Source organism: Equus asinus, chromosome 3 (genome assembly GCF_041296235.1).
Source record: "Equus asinus isolate D_3611 breed Donkey chromosome 3, EquAss-T2T_v2, whole genome shotgun sequence".
Classification (NCBI taxonomy): Eukaryota; Metazoa; Chordata; class Mammalia; order Perissodactyla; family Equidae; genus Equus; species Equus asinus.
Genome location: NC_091792.1, coordinates 100047385 through 100062030, shown reverse-complemented (window position 1 = coordinate 100062030; position 14646 = coordinate 100047385). Strand labels below are relative to the sequence as shown.

The window sequence follows — 14646 nt, the reverse complement described above, 5'->3', positions numbered from 1 at the left end:
GATAGATGTAAAGCACAAGTAGGCACCATATAAGTGTTACATGGGGGAAGAAATCAGCTTGGGAGGAAATAATGAGTTCATATGTGAGATACAAAAACAGATACATCAAGTAGACATTGAATATACTAGACCAATGTTCAAAATAGAAGTCTGAGCTGGAGATATAAATGTGGGAGTTGTCTGCATACAGCAGAAGGAGTGGAGGAAATAACCTACAGCAGGATTAGAAGGAAAGAAAAGAAAAGGAGACTTTCCATTTAAGAAGTACCTACTGTGTAGAGGTCAGGCAAAGGGGAGGAGCCAACAAAGAAGAATAAATGTAAGGGGGGTGGGGGTAGCAGGAAGAATCCCCAGGGATGAGGCCCGGGAGCCAAAAGAGGGCAGGAGTATAGCTGGGTTAGACATGAGTGACACATGCTTCTGAGGGGTCAGGGTTCCTCCTTATCATAATCTGTGTTTCATGAAGAAAACAGCACAAATTGCTTGTTTGTCCCTTTCTTCCCCAATTTCTGAATCACATGCATCTTTCTGCTGCAGCCCAACACCCTTCTCTGTTACCACCTTCCAAAGCACTTTCTCTGACACTCACTTGATGAAATCACTGTATTTAAAAAAGAAAAACTGGCAAGTACAGATATTTTCTCATATGAGTGAGCACAAGAAATGCAAGCATCTCCTTTGGACCTTTTGGACGCATTGCAAATAAAGCCATTGTGTCAGCCTCCCCTTTATCAGGCATCCCTGAGGTGGCCAATCCCTGCTTTCCCCACCCTCTGCTTCTCTTTGCTGCCCTGGACTGAAAAAGCATGCCTGCTGTGGGGATGGGGAGCCTTCTGTTTGCCCAGTGATCACTGCTAGCCTGTAGTATTTGCCCTGCGGGACCAGAGTGGTCACCAATCCTCTTCTCTGGCATCTGACCTGCTGTATGAGTTTCCTGGGGCTGCTGTAACAAAGAACCACAAACCAGGTGGTTTAAAACAAGATAAATTTATTCTTTCACAGTTCTGGAGGCTAGAAGTCCAAAATAAAGATGTTGGCAGGGCCATTCCCCCCTGAAACCTGGAGGAGAGTCCTTCCTTGCCTCTAGTGGTTGACGGGCAACCTTTGGTGTTCCTTGGCTTGCGGCTGCACAACTCCAAGCTCTGCCTTCATCATCATGTCACTTTCTCCCTGTATGTCTCTGGATTCACCTGGCTGTCTTCTAAAGACAACAGTTGTTACCACCCAAGAGAGGTTGTCTGCCCGCTGCAAGACATACCAGTAGTTCAGAGGCAAGGTGGTAGGAGAGAAAGGACTTTATTACAGCTTGCTAGCAAGGGGGTAGATGGCCAACTAATGTCTGAAAGAACCGTCTTACAGAACAAAGACTAGAGGCCAGGTATATAGGGGGCTGGTCTCTGGGTGGGGGAAACATCTGGTCTCCGGGTGGGGGCAGACATCAGGTCTCTGTTCCTGATAGTCCTTTGTTTTACTGGATATGCATTAAAGACTGAAGCATCACCGCATACCCTGATCTTTCAGTTGTCATTGATGATGGCTATCAGCATAGACCCTCTGCCTGGGGGTCAATCACATTCCTAAAGAAACTCAAAAGAATAAACTTATCAACTTAAAGGAGCTGGGAGGGGCCATAAAATCTACAGAGCATGTCTGGGTTAGTTAATCAGAGGTCATTCAAAGTTACAATATGGGTTCTGTTCTACAATATGGCTTCCCTCATGTCAATCTTGTGTTCAGCAGGTTATCACACTCATACTGGGGTAGGTATGACATCGTCTTAACTAATTGTACATGCGATAACTTTATATCCAAATAAGGTCACATTCTGAAGTACTGTGGGTTAGGACTTCAGCATAACTTTTTTTGAAGGGACACAATTCAACCCATAACACTTGCCTCTTTTGACCATATTTCATTTCAGGGCTTTTTATGGTAAGCCCTCTTTGGTTTTGAAAACCACGTTTTGCTTGAAAAATTGAGCTAGGAGTCTTGCATTTTCCAAGTTTTGATTGCTTTATTTTTTTTAGTCTTCTCCATTTTTCCTTTTATCATAAACCTTCATGACCCAGCAGACTGTTTTGACATTGAGTGGAGAAATCATTTCTCTCTGGCTCTTTGAGAGTTCCTGAGTCCTGGAGGTTTATATGAGGCTTTGCTTTGAAAGCTTAATTTTTGGAGACTGCCTGGACGGGACTTGACGAAGAGATGAGTGATTTGGCTTTGCTTCACCTTCCAAACGTACCTGCAGCAGCTGCTATTGCTCTGGAGCATTTGGATTTAAATGTGTTTCTTGTCAACAAGATTGGCACCTTGTGCTTTCCTCTTTCATTCATTCTTCTGAATAAATGTTTAACTTCTTGCAAACCCCGTACAGTTTGCATGAAAAAATAGGTACAACTGACTTTTCGCGAGTCAAGGACAGACTGGCCTCTCTCAGGGGTAATAGCCGACAGCTCCCTAGGCCCAGCTTGGCCACACCACTGGCTTCAGGGCCTCCTGTGCTATGACTGACCTCCACAGGATAGTTTTAGAAGATCAGGGAAAATGATGTTGACATGAAGAAGCTGGTTCAAATGAGATGCAGCCTAGGCTAGTAATTAGGAGCAAAGACTGATGAGATTGCCCACTTGCTGGTTTTGTGAACTTGGGCAAGTTGCTTAAGCATCAGTTTCATCATCATCTGTGAAGAGAATGTACTACATATGCCTTAGAAGTTTGCTGTGAGGCTTAAATGAACTAATGCAAGAAACATGCTTAGCACAGTTCTTGGCACAGTAAATAGCAGCAATTGTTACTGATGTAAAGAGCTCCTGTTATTTCCCCCTTTATTTAGACATTCCTTGCTTTAATTTATTTTCCAACTGGTTTCAGTATCATTTTACCTTTGGGAGCATCTGAAGGTCAAGTTTGAGAACAAAGAAAGCAACTAAATGTGTTTAAGGGATGTGGATGGAAATCTGATCAAACATTTTTTTGAAAAGAAAAAAAAAAGACTGCCAAGTATTCATGCGATGTCCTCCGCTAGCACTGACACTTTGTTAGGGTCACAGGGTTAGTGGAAATAAACCAAGTCAAGTATTGATTAGTAACTTAAATGTCAGGGAATTAAGCCTGCAGTGAAGCAGGCGATGCAAGCAGTTTAGTTTGGCTGTAAAAATGCCAACATTCCTGAAACAATGAGCTCATCATCAAATTCTTCTTCCACACCCATCAAAGAATCTATGACTTGTTTGTTCATTTTTTGTTTTGGTTTTCTGGACAGCTAAGAATGGGCAGCTAAGAGATTCTCAAACTTTAACATGTATTAGAATCATGTGGAGGGCTTGTTAAATAAAACAGAGACCCTGGGTTGTTGATTCAGTAAGCCAGGGCTAGGGCCTGAGAATTTGCATTGCTAATAAGTTCCCTGGTGATGCTGATGCTGCTGATCCAGGAACCACACTTTGAGAACCAGTAATATGGAATCCCTGAGGCATTATGGTGTGGTATAGAGCACAGGGCATTTTAGTCACAAAGAAGGGGTTTCAAATTCTGGAGCTGTCCGTAGTAGCAGAGTTATGTTAAGCAAATAGTCTCTCCGAGATCAAGTTTCTTCCATTTTTAAACAAAAATAATAAAATCCACCTTGTTAAGTTCCTTGTAAGAGTTAAAAAAGATGTCTGTAAATAAGTGAATGTTGTTCACTGCTTGGCATGGATTAGTTTAAAAGATTCTATTTATTTATTTTACTCTAAGATTTTTTTTTTTTGGTAAGTTGTGTAAATATTTCTGAATGTTCTGGGCAACCAAGTCTATCTAATGGATAATACTGCTCACTTAAGTAAGTGAAACAATTTGAAAGATTTCACTAAGGTTTCACTTCAGAATTCCTGTGCCATTTTTCAAGTTGGTGTGTGTGTGTGTGTGTGTGTGTGTGTGTGTAGTTTTTTTCTTTTAATTAAACGAGTTTTCCTCTCCATTAAACTCTTACTAGGTAGCAAGTTGTGTAACGGATTTGGAATTTCACCCTTCTCTAATTTTGCAGATTGGAATTTCAGCATATTTTGATGTGTAGGTGGTAGAGGGCAGTGAAAAAGTCACAGCTAGAATGGAAACCCTGGGTTTTCATAATTCACGAACTGTTAGAAGCTGACAATTTTTGTCTTCTTGTATTCAGAAGCAACCTTGTAAATATCTGGCATGTAAATGCCACAGAATCACCTGGAGAGCTTCTTAAACATGTAGCGTCTACCTTAACATCTCATTTCTAAAGAGTATGATTCAGTATGTCTACGGCAGGGCCTGGGCACATGCATTTTAGAGAATCACCCAAGTGGTGCAGTGGTACATTTCAAGAAAGACTAGGAAGGGGCCTGAATGGTCATGACTGCATTCAAATTCAGATTCTGCCGCTTAACTAGCTATGAGGCCTTGAGCAAATCCTCCAACCTTCTTACATCTTGGTGTCCTGCATGTGAAATTTGTCACTGTTACTCATTCATCAGGGCTGTCATGCAGGTTACAGTTAACATATATAAAGTACCCAGCACAGTGCTGGGCATGAAGCACTCAAATGCTCTCAGATTGTGGTGGTTCCTCTAACATGCCACACATGGAAGGCGGACACCTAAGCTAGACGCTAAAGGTCACGGATGGATAGAACTGAAATGAAGCCAGTTGGCTCTGAATCCATAAAATATTTATTAAACCTTGGACAAAGAGAATTCTCCAAAGATTATGTTGAAGTGACTGATGTCTTACAGGTGCCTTTAGATCAGGCACATTCACATCTAGTTTCTAATTCATTATAATTACTTTAGAATCAAAACTCTTTATTTTGGATGCTTTAAGATTAAATGATGTTTGATTGTACTGAAACAATTTGTTCAATCTAATCTATTGAATCAATGGACTATCATTTTTTTACTGTCCCAGAACGTTAATTTTCCATTCACTTTAATGCGACAAGATAATGCCTTTGCCTGAAAGTGTTGAACACTTTAGGAGAGTCTAAAAGAAGCCATAGTAACACAAGATAATGGAGCCAATATTATTCAGTAACAGGATAGTAAAATCAGTTTAGAAAGAAAACATTATTATTGTAAAGACAGACTCATTCAGAGAGTTAGGAAATAGCATATACTGTAAGTACATGTTTACTTGAATTTTTCTCAACATCTTTGTGGCTATTCTATAGTATCTTAAGCAATTTTAAGATATTTTCTTCTTTCTGTAGGATGGTCCTTCCCAGCTTCCTGTTATGTTCTAATTTGTGTGTTTAAAATTAGTATCATGGCATTTTTCATTTCCACACTATTCCTGAAGATTTATGTCATTGAAGCCTTCAGAAGGGAATTTAACCAGCCACAATTGCACATCCATTAAGCAAAGCTTAAGACCAGACAGTCCTAATGGGGTTTTCATTTATGGATCCTTTAGTGTAGGGTTCCCCAAGGACAAGAGTAACATTAATTAAAACATCTTGAGTCTGTAAACCACAATTATTGCTGTGTGAGATGCAGTGAAGAGCTTTGGATTCTCACTTGACAACAAAGAGAATGTAGGAAATTCTCTCCTCTTGCTTTCATGCAGATGCCACTTTAAGGTAAATGTTTTTCAGAGTGACCAGGATTAATGCAGTTCATTGCTCTAGAGAACGAATGTTTTCTATTTCTGATTTGTTACACAAGAGGGAAAAACAAGAGGCCTTGTTATATATGTGGTAGTTGTCATATTTCCTGCATGTCTAGGGATGGACTATTCTCTTGAACCACTCCTGAAGTGATAGGAAGGTGTGCAAAGTATGGGTTTGTTCTGTGGTTCCAATATGCATATGGGAACATGCATATGTAGGATAAACAAAGATATCATTTTGAGCGAGTAGAACTTTCAAATATTTCCTTCTAGGTTGGACACCGGGGGACAGTGAGAGATTATTCAGGCTTCAGCCCATCAGTGGATGCTGAAGTGATTCGTAAGGCAATCAGAGGAATTGGTGAGTAATCCTTTACGATTCCTTTCTTAACGTTGAAGCAAATCAGGAAAATTACAATCTAAAAGTACACAGCAGGGTCGGCCCTGTGGCCAAGTGGTTAACTTCAGCACATTCCTTTTCGGCGGCCTGGGTTCAGTTCCTGGGCACAGACCTACACCACTTGTTGGCAGCCATGCTGTGGTGGCAACCCACATACAAAATAGAGGAAGATTGGCACAGATGTTAGCTCAGGGCAAATCCTCTTCAAGCAAAAAAAGTGGAAGATTGGCCATAGATGTTAGCTCAGGGCAAATCTTCCTCAGCAAAATAAAATAAAAGTGCTAGGTTCAGTTTGCCCAATTTGGCTTACTCAATTAGAGAAATTGTAAGGGACTTTTAAAAATTGTGAAATAGTGAGGAAGGGTATAGGGAACTCAGTTTTATTAAATGTTAATATTAGCCATGTTAACTTAATATGAAACACTACCATCACCATCACTACTACCAACAATAATAATAGTCATAATAATAAATCGTTGTATGTATGGTCCATATCAATTCTTCCTGGATCTCATTCCCATCCCATTCCCTAGAAATAAATGCCATCGTAAATTAAAGTTTATTCCTGTGAAACTTTTGATTCTGTAACTACATCTGTATGACATATTGTTTTGCATGGTCTTAAACAGTATAAAATGGAATCATACTGTGTACATTCTTCTGCAACTTGTTTTTATCCCTTAACATTATGTTTTTGAGATTTATCCATGTTGATATGTTTAGCTCTGGTTCATTAATTTTAACTGCACAGTAGGCTATTGAATTACTGTATTATCAAATGGGAATATTGATGGAACATAAAATTGCCTACAATTATTTTCTGCTGCAATGTAAAAATGCTGCACTGAATATTCCTGCTTAAGTCTCCTTGTGCACATTTCCAAGCATTTCTCTAGAATGTAACAATTGGAATCTCTAGGTTGAAGGGGATGTTTACCTTCAAATTAACTAGAAATATTGCCAAACTAGCATTCCTTATATATTGCTCCATATTCTCATCAATCCTTGCTATGGTCGTACTATTCAGTTTTTCCAGTTGAGTGGGTCTAAGATTGTGTCTTGCTCTGTTTTCATTTCCTCCCTTTTCCTTATCCCCTATTACTGATACAGTTAAGCGTCCTTTCTTGTTTATTTACTTCCTCTTCCATCAATTAGTTCTTCATATCTTTTGTCCATTTTTCAGTTGACTTGTCTTCTTCATGACTGACAAGATTTTTTTTCTATGTGTTGGAAATTTATTTATGTGAATAAATGAGTTATATATGAATTATTAATATAAATTAACATATTTATATTAAAATTCTAGAGCTTCAGGCAGGTCAAATTGATGCAACAGAAAGACAACAAATATGAAAAAAAGTTATCAGAATGGCTCAGAGAAAAACACAAGTACAGTCTTCAATTAACTGTCAATACAGTATATTCTGTGCTGCCTTAGGCACTTTAGGGGACAATTTTTAAACAGAAATTGCAATGTTCCTTCACTTGATGGTAGTGGTGATTTTTCAGAACATACAATGTTTTTACATAAGTGATTATATTTAAACCAGCAAAATATAAATTCATTGTCAGCCTCCAGCGTGACATATGATACTTAACCACCTCTCCTGCCACCTCTTCAGAGCATCCTCTGGACTGTAACTTTCTCTACATTGCTTAACTGTTCAATATGCTCTCATCTGCAATTCATCATCCAGAAATTCATGTTGGTGATTCCCCCTTCTATTTACTTCACAGAATTGTGTTTATGACATGCTCTTCTTTCCTTTAACTATTTTTGTCTTGTGTCTCTCAAGGGATGGGAATCAAAGCCGTGAGTAAATCCTTCCCAATTCAATTCAGTGTCTTTGCACTCTGGCATACATCCTCGCTGCTGCTGGCCAGTATGTATGGAACTGTCTACAGGATGGTTTTACGACCACCAACATCTCCTTTTTGAATAGCATCTACACAAATTTGAGAAGACAAGCTTTTTGTTCCATAGAACCACTTATGTTCTTCTCCTGGTGGGCTCTGGGGACATCTTGGTGAGAGGAGGATCCTCTCCTGAGACTGAGACATTGGTGGGGGCCGCTGTTCTGAGCTGGCCCAGGCGTGCTGACACGAACACCGGTGGGGGCCACCGAGGTGTGCCCCCTGGGCGGTCAGCCCAGGGGTCTCAATTTTTTTTAATAAATTCTGGATACAAAACTTTTTTTTTTAATTACAAGCCATCAAAATATTTTCTTCTGGTTGGTGGTTTTCTTTTAACATTGATTATAGTAATTTTTTTGAGAAGAAGTTTTAGATTTTAGTGAAATCAGGTTTACCAATTTTTTTTTTATGATTTATACTTATTATGTCTTTTCTATAATGAGCTCATAAAGATATTCTCTTGTGGGGCCTACCCCCTGGCCTAGTGGTTAAAGTTCCACGTACTCCACTTAGGCAGCTTCAGTTCACAGATTTGGATCCCAGGTGTGGACCTACCCCCCTCATCAGCCATGTTGTGGAGGCATCCCACATACAAAATAGAGGAAGATTGGCATGGATGTTAGCTCAGGGCTAATCTTCCTCAAGCAGAAAAAAGAGGAGGATTGGCAACAGATGTTAGTTCAGGGTGAATCTTCCTCATAAAAAAACACACACACACACAAAAGAAAGATATTCTCCTGTGTTTTCTCCCCCAAGTTTTGCACTCTGATTTTTCACATTGAGATCTTTAATCTACGTGGGATTAATGTTTGTGCATGGTATTTAAAGATATCTAATTTTATTTTATCTCATGTGGCTGGTTAGTAGTCCCAGCACAATTTATCGAAGAATTCACCCTTTCTGCACTGATTTGTTATGTCACCTCTGTCTTATAAGTTGCCCTGTTTTTCTGCTCTCTGCTACATTCCATTGGCCTCTCCTTTTCTCAATACTACATTGTCATAATTGCTATTATAATTTTATAATGACACAGTGTCTAGTAGGACAAGAGCTTTTCTTGACTCTTTGCTTCTGCTGTGATTTTAGGGTCAGTTTGTCAAGTTCCATGAAATATACTATTAGGGTTTTATATCAGTGTAATATTATCTTGTTTCTGCCTGTTTGGGGTTTTTTTCCCCTCCATTTTTAAATGAAAGTTATTTCTTCATTTATCTCTTTGATTTCTCCATTTATACTTAGCGTACACTGTTCACTTGAGTACACTGTTCCATGAGGTTAATGTCAAATTGAATGAATTAATGGTCTTTAAATTCTATTGCTTGTCTTTGTTAACATTGTGTTTCTTCAGGAATTTTTGCATTTTGGTTTACAGGCGCACTTTGAGAAGGAAGTTTTTGTTTGTGAGCCCCACTCCTGCCATGTTGTCAGCCCAGAGCCAGGTGTCATAATGGTATTTGCATTAGAGATGCGTCAGATCCAGTCTCTGAACCACGAGGCAGCTTAGTTTAGTTCCTGGTCTTGAGCATGTGCACAAATAGATGAGAAACTGCCTAGCATACAAACTGCATGTAACTGCAGGTAGTTATGTCTGGAGTCTAGGGCCATGGGGTATAGAGATGCAGAGAATGGGCAGAACATCAGAACAGAGACATGAGGCAGGAGCTAGATCTTAATGAGGTGGTATATGAGCTAAGGGGCTTAAATGTCATCCTAAAAGTTACAGAGAGCCATTAGGATTTCAACCAAGAGATTGACATGATCACATTGCATTTTAAAAGTATTTACTTAGGCTGTAATATACACTATGAATAATAGGGGAGGTTAAGTTAGGAAGCTTTTGAAGTTTCTATGTAAAAAATGATGAGGGCTCAGTGGCAGAGGGCATGCAGAGAAGGTAAATTCAAGAGATGCAGATAGTTGTTAAAATATAAGGAGTAAGGAAAAGAAAGGAGTATAGGATGACTCCCAGGGTTTTTGCTTTGATGACTATATCCATGGTGGTATCGCTGATGAGGGAACATAGAATGAAAGACAAGTTAGAGAGGAGCTAGAATGAGTTCAACCTGGAGCATGCTGCATTTGAGATACTTGTGCAGTTAGAGGTGTCTAGTCATGCAACAACACAGATGCCATTACAGGTGCAAGTGATAACCAGACTCACAGGGCACAACTGGGCTGTAATTGAATTCTGTGTTTACTTAACTATGTAGAAGAATGAATACAAGATCAGACATCGCAGTGGGGCAACATCTTTCGTTGGGAGGCCTAGCAGCTAACCAAGTACACAGATTCTTTTGCCCCATCAATGATATAGACTATGTACCATTGCCACAGGCATGTGTAGCCAAGGTGTGTAGGGTTGATCTATACCCAGAGAAGTTGAGCCGTGAGTTCCACTTGATCTTATATACCATTCTAGTCATGCAGGCCCAAGGTGTGCAAGCCGACTCACAGCTCCCCAACCCAGGTATAGTTCTCTACTGCAAAGGAGGCTGACACAACCTCCCACATTATCTTAATACTATAATAACCAAGGAAATAGTGACCTTGAGGTTATTCTCAGGCAGGCCAGCATCAGCCCTTTACTTAAACAGGTGGTTAAGTATATGGGTCTGGAATGCCTAAGAGACATATGAACCAAAGAGAATACATGTTTTGGAGTCAGAGATCTGGGTTCAAGACACTAAGGGTTAGTATCTTCATCTTTAGGACAGCTTAATCAGGGCCCCTGTGCATATTCACTATGACTGAATAAAAGTTGCCTTACATGGCAGGTTCTCAATACATGTCGGCTCCTTTTTTTCTAGAGGATAAAAGATTTTGATATCAAGTGTGGAGATTAGAAAAGAATAAAAGGTGACAAGACAATAACTGAACCTCATGAGGTGAGAAAACCTAGTTCAAAAGCAATGCGTTCCTTTTGCTACTTCTCCTGTCATATACAGATAGGAATATTTTGGCAATGATTGTTTTCTTCCCTCAAAACTATCCAAAGAAAGTTAATTTTTTTCCCCAAACCTAAGCAAACAAAGAAATGAAGATTTCAACCTGGTGAGAACCTGGAAATTAAAAATTAAGATGCCTTCCTCTCTACATTTGTTTCAGACTATTAATCATTTTTTCTTTTGTTCATGATACATATTAAGCATCTTTGGGTTGAGAATGAGTAAAATTATTTTTGTTTCCTTTAGGAACCGACGAGAAAACACTCATCAGCGTTCTGACTGAGCGGTCGAACGCACAGCGGCAGCTGATTGTTAAGGAATATCAGGCGGCCTATGGAAAGGTACGATTTGATTAACGTAACAGGCACTAAAGTGCTAACCACTAATGGACCAGCCATTCTCCCAGGTGATTGCGCCCACAAATCTTCTGCTTCAAGCCAAGTAGAGGAAGTGCCCTGTGCATCCGGTCAACAGCCTGCAATATAAGTCTTGGTTTTGCCCTTAATGGGCTGAATGGCCTTGGGCATGTTATTGGATCTTTCTGGGCCTCAATTTCTTCACCTCTTGTTGCCTTAGATCACTGGTTCTAAACCAGCAGTGATTTTGCTCCCTAGGGGACACTTGGCAATGTCTTGAGACATTTTGTTTATCACAAGTGGTGGGAGAGAGAAAGATACTTTGGGCAACTGGTGGGTAGAGGTCGGGAATGCTGCTAAACTCCTACAATGCACAAGACAGTTCCCACAACAAAGAATTATCTGACCAATTATTTGATAAGCCCCGTCTTAGATGATCTTTAACTTCTCTCTCAATTTTAAAATGTTTATGAAATTATAGGTTTAATTCATTAAGCAAATGAAAACTTCCTAATCACCTGAAACTGACTATACAAAGACAAGTTAGCCTTGGTCTTTGCCACACAGTTTATTTGTTCAACGCGTATTGTTGAGTACTGCTCTGTGTCAGGGAGTATCCTAGACGTTAGAGATACGCTGGTATAAAAAGCAGATCCTCTCTTCTTCATGGAGGTAATATTCTACTAGAAAAGGAATAAATAAGTAAATAAAATAAATTCAGATATTGGTAAGTGCTGTGAAAAAATTACAGTGGGATGGTATGATAGAGACCCACTGGTGAATGGCACTTTTAGATCAGATGGTGAAGAAATGTCAGTGAGGGGTTGTTACTTTACTCTCAACTAAGACTAAACAATACTAAGGATTCTCCTCTGCTTGATCTGGCGGAAGAGCATTTCAGCCAGAAGGTGCAGCAAATGCAAAAGCCCTGAGGCAGAAGCAAGCTAGTAATATTTAAGAAACAGAAAGAGTTCCAATATGGCAGGAATGTAGAGAGTAAAGGGGAACGGAGGAAAGAGATGAGGTTAGAGACAGGTTTAGAACATGCTGGGCCTTGGGCTCTTGGTACAGAGTTTAGATTTTATTCTAAAAACAATAGGGAATCATTGGAGGTTTATAAGCTAGGTGAATAATCTAATCTAATATATATATATATTTGTTTTTTATTTGAGGAAGATTAGCTCTGAGCTAATGCCTGTACCTACCTTCCTCTATTTTATATGTGGGACGCCTGCCACAGCATGGCTTGATGAGTGGTGCGTAGGTCTGCACCCGGGATGCAAACCAGCGAACCCTGGGCCACTGAAGTGAAGCACGCAAACTTAACCTCTGCACCACCAGACCAGCCTTCTAATTTATATTTTTAAAAGATTATTTTAGCAACTGTGGCTAAGAAACTGGAGGGGAAAGAGTGGAAACAGAGACCAGTCAGGCTATTGGGTCCAGGTGAGAACTGAGAGTGTCTAGTAACCATCCAAAGATAGCTCAGGCATTTCCCCGCGATGGCCAAGCCCTCAGGCTCCATTACGACACACTTCTCTCTGTGTTCCCTCTATCAGATACTTAACATATTATATTGAAATTTTATCTTTGAATATTTTTATTTTTCCTATTAGGACATAATGTCCTAAGGGTAAGGATTGTGTCTAACTCACCTTTAAGTGCCTAGCACAGAGCAGGTGCCAAGTAAACATTTGTCAAATTGAATGAATTGCCAGACTTCTAGGCAAGGCAACATGCACATGTATAGGGAACGTGAATGATCCCCTGGCCTTTCAGGATTTCCAAAATCTGGAATAAGGTGGAGGGTGGAGGTGGAGGGTAACAAGCATTTCTCCCAATGTGATAGAATGAGAACAGTTGAAGTAAGATTCAGTTGGAAAGTCTTGGGTTGAGGACAGATGGTAGTGGAATTTAGCATTTAGAGAGGAAACACCTGTAGCAATTACACAGCACTAGTGACACTTGGCTCCATCCCATTTGTTTCAGCAGGAGCATAACCCCGCTGGGCCCCCCAGCGGCATGGTAGATGTTGGTCTATGTTCACATTGTCATAGGAGCCTGGGAGGCTGCCAGCCTTTCTTTCAGAGCTGAAAATAATCAAGAGCAGGGAAAATAATTATTCAATAACATTTCTTTGAATGCTGAAAATAGAAACCATGGGACCTGCCTTCAAGCAGGGGAGGTGGACTGTAATTATGTAATGTGTGAAAACAGTGCCAAAGGCCAGTAACAGTAAGTAAGGTCCACCCAATTGCCACATTCAGGGTTCCCCCTGCTGTTGTTGCCAGAAAACTGCTTGTGATGCCTCCTAGTCTTACCAGAGGCAAATGACCAACCACTGCCTTCCCTTCCCTTTTCTCTCCGGAGCTCTCTGGCAGTCACTGAGAAGTAAGGCAGGAAAAGAACACCTGCCAGTGAAGCTGGGTGTGAATTATAGGGGCTCCACCTCCTCTTCCCTCACCCCAACCGAAGCACTGAGAGCATCAAGGCCCCAGGAAAAGCATGTTAATACTCAGTTCCTATCTATGACACTTGTGTAACCCTCTCCATTGGTTTTCCTTCAGAAAACCTTCTATAAAACAGAACATTTTGGAAGCAATCAAAAATGCAGATTAATATCCATAGAAATATTCTCCCTATTTCTGTTTGTTCCCTGTGGATGGACATGTTTTCATTTGAATCGATACATATGTTCATCTTTCACTAGGTGGCTTTAGAGAACGAGAAAGGAAAAATATTTCACATTTTCTTTTGGGGTGTTTTATTTTAGGCACTGAAAGATGACTTGAAGGGTGATCTCTCTGGCAACTTTGAGTATCTCATGGTGGCCCTCGTGACTCCCCCGGCTGTGTTTGATGCGAAGCAGCTGAAGAAATCCATGAAGGTATGAGCCCAAGATAAGTCATGTCTGCCCAGGATTTGACTACATCATCAAAAATAGTGACTTTCTTCCAGGGCACACTTGAGATATGGGTGTAAATATGATAGATTTGGATGGCATTTTGATTCTGTGTTCTCCAGTCGTTAGAACAACCCTGAAATGGGGAGCACTTGTGGAACCTTGAGCCCACATGTTCCTAGGCTAAAAGGATATTGTCATAGCCTAATTTTGCTTGTTTGATTTTTGACCTGAGCTATCAAATTCTCTATTTTGTGTGGCGCAGCGGTTAAGTTTGCTCATTCCACTTCTAGGCAGCCTGGGGTTCGCCTGTTCGGATCCCAGGTATGGACATGGCACTGCTTGGCAAAAGCCATGTTGTGGTGGGCGTCCCATATATAAAGCAGAGGAAGATGGGTACAGATGTTAGCTCAGGGCCAGTCTTCCTCAGCAAAAAGAGGAGGATTGGCAGTAGTTAGCTCAGGGCTAATCTTCCTCAAGAAAAAAAAAATTCTCTATTTTGTTGTCACTGAATGT

General features: G+C 40.3%; 1 protein-coding gene across 1 annotated transcript in view; it reads left to right on the top strand.

Moving 5' to 3' along the window:
- The window catches only part of ANXA3 (annexin A3), a 61930-nt gene that overhangs the window by 14274 nt on the left and 33010 nt on the right, over positions 1-14646 (top strand). The window contains exons 3-5 of the mRNA XM_044766203.2: positions 5887-5974; positions 11119-11213; positions 14002-14115. Coding sequence (XP_044622138.1) covers positions 5887-5974; positions 11119-11213; positions 14002-14115 — 297 coding nt within the window. The remainder of the gene's footprint in view (positions 1-5886; positions 5975-11118; positions 11214-14001; positions 14116-14646) is intronic.